General features: G+C 38.7%; 3 protein-coding genes across 3 annotated transcripts; 1 reads left to right on the forward strand and 2 right to left on the reverse strand.

Moving 5' to 3' along the window:
- Window positions 1-2,323: 2,323 nt before the first annotated feature.
- Window positions 2,324-3,205, reverse strand: LOC108991234. Its single transcript, XM_018965439.1, has one exon. It carries the CDS (start codon window positions 3,203-3,205, stop codon window positions 2,324-2,326), a length of 882 nt encoding a protein of 293 aa, XP_018820984.1.
- Window positions 3,206-3,514: 309 nt separating this feature from the next.
- LOC109000464 (ribonuclease TUDOR 1-like) lies at window positions 3,515-12,163 on the forward strand. The gene is made up of 17 exons (XM_018977336.2): window positions 3,515-3,775; window positions 4,092-4,260; window positions 4,776-4,850; window positions 4,952-5,065; window positions 5,154-5,258; window positions 6,010-6,216; window positions 6,340-6,555; window positions 6,637-6,744; window positions 7,283-7,453; window positions 7,541-7,738; window positions 7,819-8,181; window positions 8,269-8,499; window positions 8,581-8,769; window positions 8,888-8,965; window positions 9,050-9,244; window positions 10,942-11,319; window positions 11,698-12,163. Exons 2-17 carry the CDS (start codon window positions 4,102-4,104, stop codon window positions 11,884-11,886), a joined length of 2,976 nt encoding a protein of 991 aa, XP_018832881.1. The 5' UTR covers window positions 3,515-3,775; window positions 4,092-4,101; the 3' UTR covers window positions 11,887-12,163.
- A 5,210-nt stretch (window positions 12,164-17,373) lies between these two features.
- Window positions 17,374-17,904, reverse strand: LOC108991162. Its single transcript, XM_018965349.1, has one exon. It carries the CDS (start codon window positions 17,902-17,904, stop codon window positions 17,374-17,376), a length of 531 nt encoding a protein of 176 aa, XP_018820894.1.
- Between the last annotated feature and the right edge of the window lie 4,033 nt (window positions 17,905-21,937).

Genomic DNA, 21,937 nt, shown 5'->3' on the forward strand with positions numbered 1-21,937 from the left:
CAAAGGTTGCCCTTGATTGTTTAGAGGATCTGTATGATATTGAACTATGTCCACCTTGCATCTTGTCTATTGTAGCTACATAAATGATGTAATCTTTTAGCTCTATATCTTTTGGAACCATAGAGTCGATGTAAGTTTTATCTGATTAATGAGATCAGTTTCTTTAAAAAAAAAAAAAAACCTTAGGATGTAATATCTATTTGGCACAATAGAATAGAAATGAAATTATGATTTTAGAAAAAAATAGAGATTATTCGAAACTTCTCACAATATTATTGTTCGGTAATGAATTAAATGGTATATTTTTAGAATTTATTAAAAGATTTGATAATCATTTGTAATTAATAAATTATTTTGTAGTTCATACTGGTGATAATAAGAAAAAGAGAAATTTATGTTCTATTTCTTAATATGATATTGCAGTGTCACTTAACATGTTAGATCAAATGGTTATAAACGGTTAACTCATATGTTATTTTTTTTTAAAAATGAAACTCAGATGTTGGAGTAGCATCGCCCTTAAGAATACATTTTTTTTTTTATAAAAGAAACTGCATTTATTAATAACGGACATTACAACTTTGACCTGAAATATTAATTACAAGCCAACTACAACATTAATAGCTCCCCAGTATATAACTATGACTGGCATGGTCTAGTCTATGTTGTAAATCTTTCTTAGGAAACCTGAGAGACAACACAACTCTGTCCAAGACAGAGTTAAAACAAACCCCATACTCTGTCTAAGACGGAGTAGATGACACACTTTATAGACAAAAATCCAAGAGACACACTCTATGGACAAAAGTCTACGAGATAATGTGTCTTTTTAGTTTTTATTTTTCTAAAACAAAAGATGTAACATAAATTAAAGATACAAGAGACAAAACAAATTACATCTTGGAAAAATATAGATATGCATTTTCAAATTTGTAGGAATAAAAAATTCAAACAAAGTGATTGTGATGGTGTGTGAGAGCCATGCGCCACCCTGGAGTATGACAGTCAGTCAGGTCTGAAGTAACCGGAGGCCCTAGACCCAGAAAAGCTATGTGTGGCGGCAGAAGAGCACCATTAAGAGCTCGGTTCGACGAAATACTTCGCTCGTATGAAATATCGGTGCCTTGGGAGACCTGCGATAGGGTGTGTGGTGGTCGCTGGACACTAAAGAGCAGCATATCGGCCTTCCTCCATACCTAGCCCTGAACAAAACTAAAAAAGAAGAGGAAATAAGAAAACTAGAGAGGGGAGGGAATATGGATGAATGAGAAAGGAGGAGCTCCTCTCCCCTCGTTTTGATTTGGTGGTGGTTTCTAGAGAGAAGGAGTCTCACTCTAAACTAGGGCCCTAAAATATAATGCCTTCTAGTTTTTTTTTTTTTTATAATAAGGGATCACAATTCATTTATAATAGAGGACATACAAATTTGACTTAAACAAATCAGTTACAAACTTTAATAGCTTCCCAGCATACTTCTGTGGCTGACATGGTCTAGTTCAGACGACAAATCTCTAAAGACCTAAGTCTAAGAGATCCGTTGTGCACATCTCTGTCCCAGACAGAGTAACAGTAACTAGGTGATAAAACCTATACCCAGACTATGCGAAGTAGAGTGCACCAACCCCATACACCGCCTAAGCGGAGAGGGGGGATCACACTGTTTGGACCAAGGTCCGAAGGGACAAAATTTTTGGATTTTTATTTTTTAAAAAAGGACAGGACATGAATAAAATACAATGGAAAAACCATCGTGAAAACGGAAAAGGACAGTGCTCCAAGAGGTTGCAGTGGCGCGTGCAGTACATGCGCCACTCTGGGAGGAAAACCGTCGACCGATCTTGGAGGTTCTGGACTCACAGACTCCAGTGGCGCCGCGCGTAGCGAAGGGCAGAAGGCCTCCCGGTGGCGCGGATAGCCACTCGCTGAACGTCTCCGATAACTTTAGGTCGTGCGTGCGAGCAACTTGCCACTCCATTTGGCACCGCCTTATGTGATCTTGAAGGTCGGCGGCTGGGCAATGCCATGAAGGGGTGCGTGCTAGTCTATGGTCACCGGAAGTTTCAGATCTGCGATTCTCCCTTATTTAGCCTGCAAAAACACAACAAACACAAAAACGAAACACTACACAGAGGGGACGAGGGTGGAGAGAGAGGGAGGGAGGGGGAAAAGAGTCGAAGCTCCCACCCTCTCAAGTCAGATCTGTAACAAGAGTTTAGAGAGAGATGGATAGAGAGAGAGACGAGAGCCGTATCTCTAGCCTTCTAGTTCTTATCCTTATTCATCGCCCTTAAGAACATTTTTTTTTTTTGAAATAAACCATTCCTCATTCATCAATATAAAATGTTTGATCAATACAAAGATTATCAATCTGTAAACTATTTAAGACAAACATTGGAGCTTCTTCTATCCAAATATTTTCCTCTTCAGAATGCAACGCAGCTCTTGCTAGTTTATGAGCTACTGCATTTGTGTCTCTATGTGAGTATTTAACTGTCCAACCTTGCCAGCCTTTGATCACCATCTTCAACTCTTCAATAATACTGCCATAGAAAGACAAGTCTTCATCTTGATTGTTTACAGCATTTATCACAATCTGTGCATCCCCCTCGAAAATTACTTTGTCAAAATTGAGATCTCTACAAAAATCCATTGCTGTTCTTAGAGCATAACACTCTGCTAGAGCTGGTTCTACCACATTTTGCTTCTGAGCATGACATGTTGCCATGACCTCTCCCTTCTCATTTCTTATTATAACCCCGGCACCCATCTTTCTTGCTTTAACATCCAAAGCTACATCCCAGTTTGCCTTAACCCAACTCTGTTCTGGTGGAAGCCATTTTTTCTCACCTCCCATTGCACTGCTGTTTCCCCCTTGTCCCATTGACTGAGTTTGGACCTGTTGAAACTCATTCAAGAAATCTTTTGCTGATCTAATAACACTGCTAGGACTGGTGAACTTCTGTTCAAAAATGAAAACATTTCTTCTGATCCACAGACTCCTCATTATGGCAGCTATTGCTTCCATTTCAGTTTTATGGAGCTTTTTAGTCAAACTCTCCCATAAGCTCAGTAAATCTGTTTCTTCTTGTATCTTCCATTTCTGCACTATTTTTAGGAACCCCGCCCACACATCATTGGCAGTAGGGCAATACCAGAGAACATGCATTACAGATTCTTCCTCTTGGAGGCATATACATTGAGTCATCACTAATCTTCTTAACAAATAAATTCTTCTTTGTAGCCAACAAATCATTACCTGCCCTCCACATAAACATTTTAACTTTTCCTGGTATATTCAGCATCTAAATACGTTTCCATCGACCATCTGATTCATCCCCTCTTGAATACTCCCCTTGTGCCCTTAAGAACATGAACTATATACTGTTTTGAATATGAATTATGGATGACATTATGGTATTTTCAGTAATTCTACCCAAAAATGAGGGGCACATCCACTGTCAAGTCTCTCTGCTCATAATTTATAAATGCTCCTTCCTTTTTTTATTTTTTTGCTTGTTAAATTTATAAATGCTCCTTGGAGCTTATTTAGCACTCTATCTTTCTCTCTCTGTTTCGCCGCATCTCTCTCTGCAGTGCTTGATCCGCCGCCCAACGCCTCGACAAAGCAGAGCTTTGCATCCCTGGGCCTCTTGTACTGCAGATCTCTCTCATCTTATTATAGGTACACCAAATCAATTGTGTTTGGATCGATTCGAGATTTTGTTATTTCGATAGATCCAAAGCGTAGGGACTCTCTCCTTCCGATCTGGTCAAGGTATGACTTACAAGACGCCATTCATCCATATCTCTCGATAAATCAGATTTTCATCTCGATTATCTCATTATGGTTAAAATTTGCGTTTTACTGTCGATTGGCTTGCTCGATGACACAGCGACCTTTCTTCTATGTGCTTAATGCGATCAATCTTCCAACATTTTATCGATGCATGTGGCCATTTTCTCAATAACCACCGCAAGCAATATTATGGATTTCAATATCTTTTCCTGCTCTTTTTTATTTCAATTAGATTCCTTATTGAATATCAGTTATCTCAACCTCTTTTGTTATTATTTTTGGTTGTGGGTATTAGCTGTTGAGAGATGGCATCATCAACATCCGGAAACACAGGTTGGTACAGAGGAAAAGTGAAAGCTGTTCCTTCGGGAGACAGCGTGGTTATTATGGCCATGACCGCGAACAGGCCTGGACTCCCACCTGAGAAGACCCTTACTTTGTCATCTCTTATTGCTCCAAGACTGGTACACCTTACTTTGTTTTGATGACCTACGCAACATTTTTTTGGATGTAATTCTTTCTTGTTTCTGGGTCTCCTTCAAGTCGTGCTGTTTCCTTCTCCTTAGCTTGGTTACTCTACTTTTTGTGAAGGACGAGCTCGAATGCAAATTGGGTAGGATTGTGTCATGACCATGGTGCTAACATTTATACCAACTTGCGATTTTAATAATCTACTGTAATATTTTGCAGTTTTCTTGATATAATTGCACCATTTTGTTTGTAATCAGCTTCTTTTCATTATTTATTCGTTCTTTTCCCCTATGTGATTAGTTCTTGTTGATTGACATTTAAGAGTTTAAAATACACATACATGATTGTAAAACCGGAACTTAATTAATCGTTTTCAAGTGAATTATCTGAATCTTTTCGTTTCTTGGTACTTTTATTCTGGTTTGGTTAACACCATTTTCAAACAGGATTTTCAAATTGGACTTGCTGCTGACATGCTATGTCTTCCATTTCTGTATTGTATTGCTAGGCCCGTAGAGGTGGTGTTGATGAGCCATTTGCCTGGGACAGCAGAGAGTTTTTGCGGAAGCTCATTATAGGAAAGGTGACTTTTGGAGATTATTGCATTTGCCATGGGATTAATCAATGTAGATTCCTTAGAATAAGCATATTTTTATATCTAATTCAATATATTAATCCTGCCAGGAGGTTGCATTCAGAGTAGATTACACTGTACCATCCATAGGGCGAGAATTTGGCTCTGTTTTCCTTGGTGACAAAAATGTTGCTTTGCTGGTGGTTTCTGAAGGCTGGGCAAAGGTCATATCTTTTTATTTTGACAGAGGGATATTGCTAAAACTTGACTTTTGATTTCTTATGTAAGCAAATGCTGAATCTTTTTCTGCAGGTCAGGGAGCAGGGTCAGCAGAAAGGAGAAGCAAGCCCTTTCCTGACAGAGCTGCGAAATCTGGAAGATCAAGCTAAGCAACAATGTCTTGGCCGATGGAGCAAGGTTAACATTTCTAGTCCCTCCCCCCCTTTTGTTTTATATTAGTTTGAATTGTTTCCATTTCTACATATATGTATTGCCTATTATTTCTGTTCTCCCCTGCATTTGTTATTTGGTTAGTGGCATGATGTACGGTACTGTTTGCGTGATAACGGCAACACTTTGGGATTTTGTGTTGTCATTTATATGACTAGGTCCTTTATTATTTGGGCCATCTAGATCATCAAGGGAAAATAGGAAATTTTGCACCAGAAAACATAATATCAATCTCAGATGAGCCATATAGGTATCAATGGATGGGGTTGGTCTGGCATTTGTCGTATACATCCTGATAACTAAGTTTCTGACTTGTTTTGGAAGGGCTCTTAAGAAATTGGTTGCTGTGTCTACAAGCACAGATAATGTTGCCTTGCCCTTGTGTTGTTGCCACTTGCCTTCAATTTGAACCCAATCGGATCGCATTAGGCATCTCGACTGTATTAGATTACCTGAAATCTGGTTGTTATTTAAGAGTACACTCCTTATGTTTGGACTCATTGAAGTAATTAGCCATGAGATTTTTCAAAATAAATAGTTGCATATTAATTTCTAAATTCAAATTTTGCTAGATCATCTACCACTCTCTCTGAAAGATTCTGTTGCGCATTAGCTTTAGTATTTAAATGAGGGATTATAATGAGGTTAACACCAGCATAGCATTGCATTTATCTTGTTCAAGGAGATTAAGACATGGTCTCCTCATTTCTGATTGTAGGTTCCCGGTGCTGCTGAGGCATCCATCAGGAATCTACCACCATCTGCCATTGGTGATCCTAGCAACTTGGATGCTATGGGATTGTTATCTACAAACAAGGGCAGGCCCATGCAAGGTATTGTTGAGCAGGTTCGTGATGGTAGTACAGTTCGGGTCTATCTGCTTCCAGAGTTTCAGTTTGTCCAAGTGTTTGTTGCAGGGATTCAGGTCTGCATTCTCTGCTTTGATTTGCATCTTTTCAATGTGGAAAATCTTGTTTTATTAACAATCGTATTTGCTGGTATCAATATGCTTCCTGCTTATAGACGTCATATCTTTATTTGATCTTAGGCTCCATCCATGGGAAGAAGAGCCGTAAGTGAAAGTGCTGGTGAAGCAGATGTCAACACTGAAGAACGCAATGGAGATGTCTTGGCTGAATCTCGAGCCCCTCTAACATCTGCACAGAGGCTTGCAGTCTCAGCAGCATCATCTGCTGAAGTTGCTCCTGATCCATTTGGTGTTGAAGCCAAATATTTTACTGAGCTTCGTGTTTTGAATAGAGATGTATACAGATTGCTTCTACAAGTTATCTTGTATACTTTTGTTTCTTTTCTTTTGAAAATTTCTAAATTGAGATTTGTATAGGTTCGCATTGTCTTGGAAGGTGTTGACAAATTCAGCAATTTGATTGGATCAGTGTACTACCCTGATGGTGACTTAGCAAAAGATTTGGCACTAGAGCTTGTTGAAAACGTATGTTTTACATTTAGCGCTGCTATTATTATGAGTGTGTGTGTGGTGATAAAACTGTAATGTTCATGAACAAATTGTAATGTTTGGTGCTTCACCTTGGCATTAGTGTAGCTTCTTGATTAGCTATATTGAGTAAGGCTTCCAAATCTCTTTGCTGATTATGTTTGAATGGTTTTTTAATGGTTTCGAAGGTAGGGGAAGATGAACCTTTGTTTACCGTTCAACTCTTGCCCAGTTATTTTCCACTTGAAATTAATGGCCCTAAAGTGGATGTTATCAAAGTGGCACTAATTTTGATTATTTGTTTGGAAGTGCTCCTGATTGCAACTATAAGGTTTGATTTGAATGTGCTCCATATATATTGCTATAATGTGCCTATATTTCCTTTTGGTGCACAGGAATGATTTTTTTTTGGGCTTAATTAACTCATGGTCTAGATGTTTCTACCTGGCTGTTGCTATGAAGATGTTTTTAAAAAGATGAGTTCTCTAAATGATAGAAGTCTTCTCTCTCCCTCCCTCTCTCTCTCTCTCTCTAGGGTTTAGCTAAGTTTGTTGAATGGAGTGCAAATATGATGGAGGAGGAGGCCAAGCGAAGGCTGAAGGCCGCAGAGCTTCAAGCCAAGAAAAGCAGGTTGAAGTTCTGGACAAACTATGTACCTCCAGCTACAAATTCAAAGGCAATCCATGACCAGAATTTTACAGGAAAGGTAGTAACTAGTCCCAGCTTTGCTTATCTCAATTTATGTTTTATTAATGTTGTAAAATAATTGTAAACTGCATTTGAATTTTTCCAGGTCGTGGAGGTTGTAAGTGGGGACTGCATTATCGTGGCTGATGATTCTGTCCCTTATGGCAGTCCGGTAGCAGAGCGGCGAGTCAATCTGTCAAGCATTAGGTGTCCAAAAATGGGTAATCCTCGCAGAGATGAAAAGCCAGCTCCCTATGCACGTGAAGCAAGGGACTTTTTAAGGACACGGCTTATTGGCCGACAAGTATGAACAGTACTTATTTCACCTTATTTTGGTTATAACATTAAAATAATATAATAATCGATTGTGTGTTTTCTTTTCAGGTGAATGTTCAAATGGAATATTCTAGGAAAGTGAGCATGGCAGATGGATCTGCTGCTGCAACTGGGACTGCAGATTCCAGAGTAATGGATTTTGGATCGGTTTTCCTATTATCTCCTATTAAGGTTGAGGGGGATGATACCCCATCACCTGCTCCACCCACTTCTGTTAGCCAGCCTGGTGTGAATATTGCTGAGCTTGTGGTTGCACGTGGCTTTGGCACTGTTATTAGACATCGGGATTTTGAGGAGAGATCAAACTATTATGATGCCCTTCTTGCAGCTGAATCTCGTTCCATTGTTGGGAAGAAAGGTATCCATTCAGCCAAGGATCCTCCAGTCATGCATGTAACAGACCTGCTTATGGTGAGAAATAATTTGATTGTGCTAAATTCTTTACTCAGTATGCTATTCAGTACTTTTATTGTTCCTGTTATTAATGTGTTTATTCAGGCATCAGTCAAGAAAGCTAGAGATTTTTTGCCATTTCTGCAAAGGAGTAGGAGAATTCCTGCTGTTGTAGAATATGTCCTCAGTGGTCATCGATTTAAGTTGTTGATTCCCAAGGAAACATGTAGCATTGCCTTCTCATTCTCCGGTGTCAGATGTCCTGGCCGTGATGAGCCCTATTCAGAGGAAGCTATTGCATTAATGAGAAGAAAGATAATGCAAAGGGATGTTGAGGTATTTTTTTACCCCGTAGAACCTGGTAATTTGTCCCTTGGTTGTTTTCCTGGCCTTGATAAATTTGTGCCTCCCATGTAGATTGAAGTCGAAACTGTTGATAGAACTGGAACTTTCTTGGGATCCATGTGGGAATTAAAGACAAATCTAGCAGTTCCGCTCCTTGAAGCTGGCTTGGCAAAACTTCAAACATCCTTTGGCAGTGACAGGATCCCTGACATTCACCTTCTTGACCAAGCTGAGAAATCTGCGAAAAGACAAAAGCTTAAAGTAAGAAGCAGAACCTTCATTGTTTTACTCATCAAAAAAAGAAGCAGCAGAACCTTCATTATTGTACGTCCATTTCTTCTTCCAATTATACCATATTGAGATTGAGACTGTGTTGCAGATTTGGGAGAATTACGTTGAAGGGGAAGAAGTGTCTAATGGTGCAGCTGTTGAAATCAAACAGAAAGAAGTGCTAAAGGTGATTGGAATACAATTTTTTCTAGTTATGAACTTTTCATGTCTTGTACAATGTTGAATGAAGTCCGTTGATATAAATTTTCAGGTGGTGGTTACAGAAGTCTTGGGTGGTGGTAAATTTTATGTCCAGACAGTTGGTGATCAGAAAGTTGCCTCAATTCAACAACAACTCTCTTCTTTAAATCTTCAAGAAGCTCCAGTGATTGGTGCTTTTAATCCTAAAAAGGGTGACATGGTCCTTGCTCAGTTTAGTGGTGACAATTCCTGGAACAGAGCAATGGTTAGTTGTTTTTATGAGTTGCATTTAACTCCAGAAAACCTCTCTCTCTCTCTCTCTCTCTCTCCCTCCCTCCTTCCTGACATTAAGAGGCAAACACCCAGTTTGCTATTTGGTTTCCATATAAATTCCTTGTATATTAATTACCATGCAATTAAGTTGGCTTCTCCAGGCAATCTGTAGGAATTGCCATGGAACGATGTTGCAAAAAGTGGGAAACTGGGGCCATGTTGGTAAACTAGCACCTTTTCAAAAAGTTTAAATATAAGTTTTTAATATTTTTGTCTTGGTTTTTGTAAAAGTTAATTTCTTTATTGTGTTTTTTGACTTGTCACTGAAATCTTGGCAATAATTGAAAGATGTTTGGTTTGAAGTTAAAATCTTTTCTGAAAAATTTTGAAAATTAGACTTGACCAAACATGGCCTAGGCATCTTCTCAAAGGTGGAACTGGGAAAGCCAGATGAAATGCATTTTGACAACAAACACCGTTGACATGTTATAGGAAACATGTTTAAGATGATAAATAGGGTTTTGTTGGCTGAAACCCTTGTGCTTTCTGTTTGGGGATTCACCCCATGTGCTTTTGTGTTTTGAGGATTTACTGCTTTGCTTCTGCCCCCTCAGAATTTCACCCTATCCGTATTTTATGTGTACCTCGTGTGCAAGAGAAAGAATAAAAACAAAATTTTAAATTTTATAACAATTGAAAAAGCAATTTTTAGAGTACAGTTATTTGTTAAAAAATGAAAATAAATTTTGAAAAATAGGGTGGCCCATGGCACCCCCCACCGCCCCTTACCTGGAAGTTTGTGGTCCCCCATCCCCTTCCCAGGTTGGGGAGGTGGGGTTGTCAACAGGAGAGAACCTTCCATTCCCCACCATGAATTTTTTATTATTGTCATTTCAAAAATAATTTATTCTTAAAATTTATTTATTATTATTAATAGATTATTTTTTACTTAAAAAATTAAAACCAAACTTTCCATTTGGCAGCGCTAGTAACTGCCACATATTTTGTCTTCATTATTTTGGACGGAAAAGTTAACAGAAATTTTATAAGGACAGAACCACAGTAAGCAAATCTTCAGAAATAACAGCACAAATGAATCCTAAGGGGCAAAACACAGAAGGGATCGGGCAAAAAGTGTCTCTTCTAACATTTTTTCTCTTTTTCTCAGTATTAATTGGCAATAGGATTTCATGTATTTCTGTGATATCCCATATAATATGGATAATGGTAGGTGGTGTATGGGATCCCACGTTGCTTGGGAAGGAGAAGTTCTTGCTCTTTATAATGTTCCAATGGGACTCCAATTGTATCATTGACTAGTCCTTTTGGAGTACAGGTCATGTGGTTTGGGCCTTCTATTGAGGCGTTACAGTTTCATTGGCGCACAAATTACCAATTGAAATATAAGGGTCTTCGTGTTTAACGGGAAAAGGGTGCTTTTTGCTCATTAATCGTCAGAAAGGTTAAAGTAGAACTAACATCAAGTCAAAGTTATATGAGCCTATTGTTGAGAATAGGAATGGTAGAATAGAAGAAATTTAGAATACAACTTGTTGAGGACCGTCTAACTCTTTCATTTACCTTTCCTCATCTTGCTCTTCAATTACTTTTTCCTTTCTGGAGAAATATACACGAGTACAATTTATATGCTTTTATTTGTTCTTAATTTCTTCCTTTTGACCTGTACAGATTGTCAGTGCACCTCGAGGTGCCGTGGAATCCCCTAAAGACAAGTTTGAAGTTTTCTATGTTGATTATGGGAATCAAGAGTTTGTTGCGTACAGTCAGTTACGGCCTCTTGATACTTCTGTATCTTCTGCTCCTGGTCTTGCTCAACTATGTAGCCTAGCATACATGAAGGTTCCGAGCGTGGAGGAGGATTTTGGTCAAGAAGCAGCTGAGTATCTGAGTGAGCATACATTGAACAGTTCAAAAGAGTTCAGGGCCATGGTTGAGGAAAGGGACACTTCAGGAGGAAAAGTCAAAGGACAGGGAACTGGAACAACTCTTATTGTAACTCTTGTGGCTGTGGATGCGGAGATCAGTATAAACGCTGCCATGCTTCAGGTTTGACTTGTATTCCACTCCTTTGCTTTGTTTTCCTGTGAAGATAGAGGCTCTTGACACTGTTGTGGTATTTATCTCCATTTGGAAAATATGCAATTAAAAGTACAAATTTCAGCATTGCCATGGAAAATGCTGGTGAAAGAGATTTAACGCTTACATTTCATTGCCTGAGCTAATCAGTTCTACACGGTTGATCATCTGAAAATGAGATATATAGCCATGTAGGTTGGTGAAGTCTTGAATTGCTGAGAACCTTTTCGTGACTTACTCTTTCCTTGTGGCTTCAATTATGAACAAGCTTTGGCTTATTCTTTTGCCCCGGACAAGTCAGTCTTGTATGCTTAGGTATGCCACTGACATGGCTTTATGAATTTTCAGGAAGGACTTGCTAGACTAGAAAAGAGAAAGAAATGGGAGAACAACGAAAGACTACTGGCCCTTGATAATTTGGAGAAGTTCCAGGAAGAAGCACGGTCTGCTAGGCGGGGTATGTGGCAATATGGAGATATACAATCAGATGATGAGGATGCAGTGCCTGCTGTTAGAAAGGCTGGTGGCCGGCGATGAATTTGATAGTAATGTGAGGTCATTTACAAGAACTAGCAACTCAAGCAGCCTAAGATGAGTCTAATTAGCCATGGTTGGCTGCTTTTATGCATACGAACAAACAGAATTGATAACGGAAACTCGCTTTAATTAAAGTTTTGTTTGTTTTTTTTTTAATTTATTTTAGGTGGGGACGATTTTTTTTTTATGCGTCTTAATAAGGTGAATGTTATCGAGGTTCCTCGTGATCGTAGACAATTTTTATCCTTTTGAAGTTAAAAGTCCGTGTTAAAAAAAATCAGTCTTTACAAAATTTCAATTTTCGTTTTTTCGTCTAGGCGATATTCTGTTAGGGGTTCAGTCTCCACCCAGAAGCTACCATGAAATACGGCATGACTGGGCTACTTCATCTTAATAGTGCTAAACATCAGGCAACCTCATTATGCAAACAAACATTACAATTTCACATGGTGTAACCATACTTGGGGTGGCAAGCCTTGGACAAACATACGGAAGCACAAAGGGAAGTTAGCGTGGAGGTTCTAGTGGCTAGAAGTTCTAATCAGAGGCATGTTATACCGAGTTTTTCCCAAACAAATAACTCATATTTCAAGGGAGTAGATTTTTTAAATATGAGGTTTGGTGGGCTTCTGAAATTGACTGTGAGAGGATGGTTAGAGAAGGGTGGCAGCAATCAACTAGGGGAAGGGACCTTTTAAGAAGCTAAAAGGGACAATTAGAAGCTGCAGGTTTGAGGAGGTGGAGCAAAGCTTTAACAAGAAACAAAACTCATGAAATTACTGTTAAAATTGAGTTGCTGAAGAATTTGCAAAGAGAAGGAAGCCATAATATATTGGAGATTAGAGAGGTCCAAAAGGAGCTGGAAAGCCTACTTGATCAAGAGGACTTGAAGTGGAAACAGAGAGCAAAAAGAAATTGATACAAGCATGAAGATAGAAACAAGAAATTTTTTCATGCTTGTGCTAGTTAGAGGAAGAGGAAGAATCCGATCACTCAAGTTTTTAATGAACAAGGAATTTTGGTGACTAATAAAGATGACATAGAGGGGGCTTTCAATGAGTATTTTAAGAAGCTGTTTTTTTCGACCTGCCCAACTCAGGAAGTTCTTAAAGATTGTCTAAAAGTGGTGGAGCTTAGAGTGACTGAGGATATGAATGAGCATCTTTCCAAAGTGTTTACTAGAACAGAAGTCGAAAGTGCTATAAAACAAATGGCCCCTTTAAAATCTCCTGGACCTGATGGGCTAGGTGCATGTTTTTTTTTTTTTTTTCAAAATCATGGGCAGGTGGTGGAGAAAACTGTTTGTGAAGCTGTCATGTCTTTTCTGAATGGTGGCCCCTTTGATGAACTAATGAATTATACACACATAGCACTTATTCCTAAAGTCAAGAACCCTACTGTGGTGAGTGAATACATACCTATTAACCTATGTAATATGGTGTATAAGATTGCCTCTAAAGCCATTGCTAATAGATTAAAGAAGGTTTTGGTAGTGGTCATCTCCCTTACTCAGAGTGCTTTTATCCCAGGGAGGATGATCTCTGACAACATAATGGTTGCTTATGAGGCTCTTCATGCTATGAAGACAAGGCAAAAGGGCAAGACTGGGTCAATGGCCATCAAATTAGACATGTCCAAAGCCTATGACAAAATTAAGTGGTGCTTCCTAAAGGCTATGATGAAACAGTTGGGTTTTTGTGAGAAATGGATAAGACTGATTATGAGCTGTGTTTCTACAGTGACTTATTCAGTTCTAATAAATGGGAGACCTGGTAGAAAACTCAAGCCAACAAGGAGATTAAGGCAAGGGGACCATATCTCCCCTTACCTTTTTATTATTTGTGCAGAATGCTTAAGTGCTATACTCAATTTTTTTGATGCAAGGGGCTTAACAAAAGGGGTATCTATGGCTAGAAGGGATACTAGGATAAATCACTTGCTTTTTTCAGATGATTGTGTCTTGTTTGGTAGGGCCAAGTGTGAGGAATGGAAGAAGCTTATGGACTTGTTAAAGGTCTATGAAAAAGCCTCGGGCCAGTTTTTGAATAAAGAAAAAACTTCTATTTTCTTTAGTTCAAATACTAAAGTTGAGGATAGGGAACTTATTTTGAGGGATGGAGGATTGTTGGCATGTGGATGTTATGAGAGATACTTAGGTCTTCCAACAGTGGTGGGAAGATCAAGATATAATACTTTCAAGTGCATCAAAGATAGGATTTGGCAAAAGATAAGCTACTGGAAAAATAATTTTTTATCTATGGCAGGAAAGGAGATATTAATAAAAGTTGTCCTATAAGCAGTACCCACATACACAATGAGTGTGTTTAAACTTCCAAAGAATCTATTTTATGAGATTAATACCATGTTCTCGAGGTTCTGGTATGGTAGTGCAAAAGGGGAGAAGAAAATTCAGTAGCAAAGTTGGGAAAGATTGGGGACTCAGAAGTTGAAAGGAGGGATGGGTTTTAGAGATCTTGATAGTATTAACTCAGCCTTACTAGCCAAACAAACTTGGAGATTTCTATAGAACCCAAACTCTCTAGGTGCAGTAATTTTTAGAGAGAAGTACTTTAAGTCCAAGCATTTGTTGGATGCAAACTTGGGCTCCAATCCCTCTTTAATCTGGAGGAGTATATGGCGATCTTTGAAATTATTAAAGGAAGGGCTAAGATGGAGGATAGGGAATGGAAAATGTGCTTGTGTTTGGGGTCACAAGTGGCTTAATACCCCATCATCTTTTAAAGTCCAATCTCCTGTCAGAATTTTGGACAAGAATGCAAGGGTATGTGATTTGCTGGACCAGGTTGGAAAAGAATGGAGTGAGGAGTTGGTGAAGGGAATTTTTATGAATGAAGAGGTTGAACAAATCTGTAGTATCCCTTTAAGTAAGCTGGGTTCAGAGGATAAGTTGATATGGGGGCATTCTAATAAGGGTCATTTCACTGTAAGAAGTATCTATTATGTGGAGCAAGAGAGGAAAGCAGTACAAAAGGGGGAAACTTCAAGGGAGCAGAAAAAAGTTTTTTTATGGAAGAATATTTGGGGTTTGAGGGTACCAAGAGTGGTCAAGTCTTTTCTATGGAAGTTGGGGAACAATGTCTTAGCTACTAAAAAGAATCTATGGAGAAGGAAGGTGGTGGAAAATGCATCCTGTCCAATATGTGGGTGTGAAGAAACTGCAATGCATGTTATATGGAATTGCCCTGCTACTAGGGATGTTTGGGCAGTTTCTTTTTGAGTCCTTCAAAAATGGTTTGCTAATGAAGATATTTTTCTGGTTTTCTAGGAGAAGCTGATGGAGAGATTGAAAATAGAGGAACTAGAACTAGTGGCTATTCTAATGAGGTCACTATGGCTCAGAAGGAATTTCTTTATTTTTGAAGACAAGTTCAGAGGACCTGATTCATTGATCAGAGCAGCAAGAGCAGTGATTGAAGACTTTCAAGAGGCTTAACTAAAGGACAAAGCTAAGTTACAGAGTGAAGGTATTTTAAGAAGTAGTTTTTGTCAGATATGGATGAAACCTCCACAAGGATGGATTAAGGCAAATTGGGATGCCTCTCTCAATAAACAAAATAAGGGGTTGGGAGTTGCTTTAAGAAACGAAAAGGGAGAAGTATTGGCCTGTGCTTGTTACAAAAGACCCCCAGTTTCTGATTCTGTCATGGCAGAAACAATAGCCTTGTGGTATGCTATGGATTTATGCAATGAATTGGGCTTCAATAGAGTCATCTTTGAAGGGGATGCTCAACTTGTAGTGGAAGCTGTTAATAATGAAGATGAGGATCTGTCTGTTAGAGGCCACATCATTGAGGATATAAAAACAGTGTTTAAAGGAAGAAGTGCTTGGAAGGTGAAATTTATAAGAAGAGAAGGAAATGGGGTAGCTCATTTGTTAGCAAAAAATGCTTTAGATATAGTAAAAGAACAGATATGTATAGATGAATGTCCAGTTTGTATTCTTTTTCAAGTTTCAAAGCAGTCAAATTGTACTAGTTTCACTTTTAAGTAATGAAATATATGAGGTTATTTGTTTAAAAAAAAAAAAACATACGGAACATTTGACGAACATCAAAACCATATAGGCAAAACAAACATACAATTACAGCGGGATGGATTTGGTAGGCTTTGCCAACCTGATCGATCCTAAAAGGTTACATTCGAGGTTGTTCTCAGAGTTTGATAGGCTTTGGATGCCTTAATTAACTCTTGACAGCTTGCAAGTATAATAGGACAATACTAGGGTGTACACAAATATGCGCACTAGTGCAATTAATCTTTTTTCAAACATTTCTTAAACATTTTTAATCATTAAAAAAAATACAAATTCATCAATAGTCACTTTTTTAATCATTAAAAAAATAAAATCAAATATATAAGTGGGCACATTTAGAAATTATACTGGCATTTTCCTTAATAATAACCCAGAAAAAGATTGGGTTTGTAAATGTTGTCCTAACTAGTGTTAAAGTGGGATATAACACATACACGCGTGCTTTAACCCGCTTTGTGTGCGACAATTTGCACTTTGTTTTTTTTTTTTTCAAATATCTTTTAAACATATTTAAATATTTTTAAAAAAATAAAAAAATACCAATACACTAATAGTCAATTCCTTAACCATTAAAGAAAAAAATTAAAAGAAAAAAATTAAATATATGAGCAGTAAAAATGAGAGGGCAAAATGAAGAGGCATACTATAATTTCTCAAAATATAATTATACCCTTTTCCAGGCTGGTGCAATACTTAAAAAAAAAAGTATAATTGTATGGGATGTTTGGAAATTAATTTCATCTCATCACATCCCATCTTGTTTTTATTCTAAATATGATTCAAATACAAATACTTCCAAACTAATCATTACAACTTTTCCAAATTTTTAAACAAAAATAATAGGAATTCAATTTTTTCAAATCCTAAAACAAAAATTATATTAAAAAAATTATATTTCAACAATATTTTAACTTTATAATATTTTTTATTTAACTTTTTCTTTCTCATTTCCCAAAACCCAATAAATACTTAACTCAAACTATCTTATTACTATTCACAAACCATCTTATACTATTCATAAAATTATCATCTCATCTCATTCTCCAAGTATCCCCTACTCTTAAATTTTCATTCAATTGGAAAACCTATGAGAGTTATTAAAAGACTGACCAGAAGAGAATTATTAAGCCTATGGGAGGAAAAACAATCAGAGTTATTAAGCCTTTAATTGTAATAGAAAAGAATAAAAATTGACTAGGATTTTGTTTTTTGAAATAAACCTCGTATATCTTTCCTTTCATATGGTACTCATTTGGTTACAATATTTATTCTTTACAACTTTCTGAACACTTTCAGGTGGGACACATTCCATCCACATCCTTTCTGTATCTAGAGACAAGCCTAATTTGGCTAAACTATGGGCAACCTCATTACCTTCCCTATGAGTGAAATGCAAACTCCAACTTATGCAGCTTAGAATTTCTTTCTGCAGATCACCCCACAAACTGCACCTCCCAAGAATCATCCTCAACCTCCTTGTTCATTGTATCTACCACCCTCTTTGCATCCCCTTCAAAGCAAACATTATAGCAACCCAATTCCTTACACAGTTTTAGAGCCCTTCGAAGAGCTTTGCACTCTACTACAAAAGGAGAAGTAACATACATTGTTGGAGCACTTAAGGAAGTGAGCACATCCCCCCTGCCATCCTTCATCACCACTCCCACCCCCATTTTTTGAACCTTCAAATCCAATGCAGCATCGAAATTCACTTTCACACAAAGCCCCTCAGGTGTCTGCCATTTCCTGCTTTGCTCAGTTTGTTCTAACTTCCGCCTAGCAGATTTTCCTTCATTACGAGCATCATGAAAATCATATAGACATACCCGTGCCCTCTTCATAACACTATTGGGGCTAGAGAATTTACTATCAAACTCCCCGATATTTCTTCTGGTCCATATGGAATACATTATTGCCACTCCTATTTCTAGCTCAAGTTGAGATAGTTCTCTAAGCATCCTCATCCATAGCTCTTCAAATTCTCTCCCATTTGAACTTCATTTTTGCACTAGACTCCCCATTTCTGCCCATACATCAGTGGAAGCTAAACAGCTCCACAAGACATGAGTTACTGACTCCTCCCCTTGAAGACAAACTGGGCACTTTGGATCCTCCAAAACTCTTTTTCTGCACAGATTTGGTTTAGTAGGTAAAATGTTATGCAATACTTTCCAGATCATTTGTTTCCATCCCCCTGACACTTGCAACTGCCATAAACTCTTCATTCTCTCCTTTCCACCATCAGGTCTAGATGCTTCCCCTCTCAATTCTTTGTTCTTTTGGTTCTCAACATGGTAAGCACTCCTCACTGAGTACTTGTCATCCTTAGTCAGACCCCAAATCAACTTGTCTACACCTCCATACGACTAAGGGGGGTAGCACAAATTAAGTCAGCTTCTTCTTTAATAAAGACTTCCTTGATCAACTCAATTCTCCACTCCTTACTTTCCTCATCAATCAGTGCACTAACTTTGGCATCAGGTTCCAATGTTTTAACTTTGGCATCAGATTGAACAGAGAGAGGTTGGCACAGACAACCATTTATGGCCCCAAATCCTTATATCCTTCCCATCCCCAACCCTCCACCTCATCCCATTCTTCACCACATCCTGCACAGACCACAAACTCCTCCAAATGTAAGAACGCATAGGCCCCAGTTTAGCATCAGTTATAAAGCATTCTTCAAGTATTTTTCATTAAAGATTCTTGCCACAAGAGAATTCTCCCTTCTCATTAACCTCCACCCTTGTTTGGCAAGCATAGCTTTGTTAAAGTTTTCCATTCCTCTGAAACGAAGGCCTCCCACTGCTTTTGACTCCCCCAACTTCTGCCAACTCCTCCAATGAATACCAGATTCTTTTTTACCTTGTTTCCACCAAAATCGAGCCACAATATCCTCCAATTTAGAACATAGCTTCTTAGGCATTCTAAACACACTCATCGAGTATATAGGGACAACTTGAAGTACTGCTTTAATAATTATTTCCTTACCTACTTTAGATAAGAAAATGTTCTTCCATTTTTGAATCTTTTGCCATACTTTTTCTTTAATCCCTTGGAAGGTATGATAATTTGCCCTCCCCACACAACAGGAAGGCCAATATATTTTTTGAAATTGTCACAGCCAGTAGCCATTACCTCCTTGAGAATTAGATCTTCCATAGACCCTTTAGTGTTTGAACTAAACACAATAGTTGTTTCTGTTTATTGAGGGTCTAACCTGAGGCCTTTTCATACGTGGACAGGAGACCTTCAACTCTTCTCCATTCTTTTATGTGGGACCTACAGAAAACCATACAATCATCAACAAACATAAGGTGGTTAACCTTAGTGCCCCCTTCGATAACTGAGACCCTTCTAATCTGCCTCTTATGTTCTGCTGTATTTAAGAGCTGGCTCAAACCCTCGGCACAAATCAGAAATAGGGGACAAGGGGTCCGCTTGCCTAATTCCTCTAGTAGGTTTTATCACCTCTCATTGTTTGTCATTTACAAGAACTAAGTAACTCACTGTACTCACACAATCCATGACCAATTTAGTCACTTTTTCACCAAAACCCAGATTCAGAAGCATAGCTTTTAAAAGGACCCATTCTGCTTTGTCGTAGGTCTTGGCCATATTAAATTTTCCTGCCATACTCCCAGTCCTCCCCTTCTTCATAGTGTGCAACAACTCGTATGCAGTCATGATGTTATCAGAGATTAACCTTCCCTGGATGAAGGCACTCTAATTTAATGAAATACAGCCTTGTAATACATCTTTCATCTTGTTAACCAGCACCTTTGATATGAAATCAACTTATAAAGTACATTGCAAAGGCTTATGGGTCTGAAACCTTTCAATGAGTTTGGAGTTTTCACCTTAGGAATTAAGGCTATCAAGGTATGGTTTATACCATTACCCCAAAATAAGGAACTCCAATACAACCTCACATATCTCCTTCCCCACCACCTCCCAGTGATTTTTATAGAAACCCACCCCAAAACCATCAGGTCCTAGGGACTTTAAGGCAGACATCTGCTTCAATGCTCCTCCACCTCCTCTGGCAAGAACAACTTCTCCATCTTTCTTATCTGCTCTTCATCAATCCTCACCTCAACCCCTTTCACACAATTCTCCACCTACTCAAGTGTTGGATTAGAGGAAGAATAAATCCCTCTAAAGTAATCTCTGAAAGCCTCCTCAAGCATCTCCTGACCCTTCACCTCTTTCCCCTTAGCATCTTGGATCTGCACAATAACACTTTTCCTTTGCGTCTGAGTTGCACAGGTATGAAAATACCTAGTGTTTCTATCACCATTCTACAGCCAGTGCCTCTTTGCTCTAAGCTTCCATATCAAGTTTTCCTGTTCAAGCAATTCCTCATTTTCCTTGCTCTTTTATTTGATTTGGGTCATCTGGACATTTCCTTCAACTTCCTAGAGTTTTTTTAATTGTTCCATCTTGTCCCTCACCAATTGTTCCCTCCCTCTGAAGACCTTTTTTCTCCACTGACTCAGAGCCCCCTACAACTTGCCAACATGGTCTGCCCTCTCTCTTGTGGCCTCACTTGCCTCCTCTCCCTTTCCCACACTTCTTTAATCACCTCTCTACAACCCTCCCCAAAATCCCAGCTAATATCATACTTGAAGGAGCTTCCCCTTCTAACAACACCCCTCCTAACTTCTCTGCTACATGACATCAACAAGGGGTAGTGATCTGAGCACACAACAACCATAATTTCCACACTAACCTCCATGTGCATATTTCTCCAAGTATTGTTAGCCACATCACAATCTAGTCTCTCTCTGATAACAGTATATTCCTCGTGCCCATTGCACCATGTAAATTTGTTGCCTCTCCATCCTAGATCTGTCAAGCAACCATTCTCTAGGACCTTTCTGAAATCATCCATCTGATCCTCTCTTCTGCTCCTCCCCCCTTGTTTCTCACTTTGATTTTCAATCTCATTGAAGTCCCCCACCACACTCCAACCTTTATGCCTTCCAGGATCAAAGGATGACAAGAGCTCCCATGAGCCTTTTCTCTTATTTAAATATGGATGTCCATAGAAAGCTGCCAACAACCATTTTTTACCCCCATCACTTGCATTAATCCAACTGTTAATATGCCTTTGAGACATATTAACTAGCTCCACCATCTTTTCATTCCTCCTCAAGAGCAAAAGACCCCTGCTCAAACACCTCGAGTCCACCCCTACACAACCTTCAAAACCCAACTTCTTAAGAACCATAGTGCCTCTATTAATCTATTAATTTTCAATCTGGTTTCCATTAAAAAAATAATATCTAGTTGTTTCTTGCTTGAATTGTTCAAGGGTTGCCAAGCCCTCGATAGTTCCAACTTAGGATTTTCATGGCTGGTGGCGGGGCTGCCTCACAGCCTTCGCCAATACAATGTTTGTTTCCTCGTTACACCCTCCTTTCTCAGCCTTCAATTTTTTCAAACCCTCCTGCCTCAAACTCCCATCCATACCCTTTTCTTACATCCTTCTTTTTGTAGTTTTTGGCATCACCATACTAGGATTGGTACCCTTATCCCTCGCCCTCCTCTTCCAACTCCCTTCATGCCCCCTCTTTTCTTCCACTTTTTCAAATCCACTATTTTACAAGAACCCCCTACCCTAATTTTCCTCCCCCTCCTTCACACCCTCTCCCTTAACCCCTTTACCTTGAATCTCCCCAACTCCCTCTTAGATAATTCCCAACTAGATTCTGAGTTCTTCTCCTCCCTCTCCCCCTCATCTTTATTTTAAATAGAAAAATCCCTCTCGTATACCTCCCCTCTATTGAGTATTTTGTTTCCCCTTTCATCCCCATTCCCCATACTATCTCTTTTCCCTTCTCCATCACTAGTAGTCTAGTACTCCTATATGGCTAAGTTTTATTCCCTCGAAAGGGAGCATTCCTCCAAGACCCCCTTGTAGTTTTCTCTACTCGCAGCCATGGCCCAAATTGAGACCCCTCCCCCTTCCTCTCGCCCTTTTTACTGCATCCA

This window comes from Juglans regia, chromosome 2 (assembly GCF_001411555.2).
Source record: "Juglans regia cultivar Chandler chromosome 2, Walnut 2.0, whole genome shotgun sequence".
Taxonomy (NCBI): domain Eukaryota; kingdom Viridiplantae; phylum Streptophyta; class Magnoliopsida; order Fagales; family Juglandaceae; genus Juglans; species Juglans regia.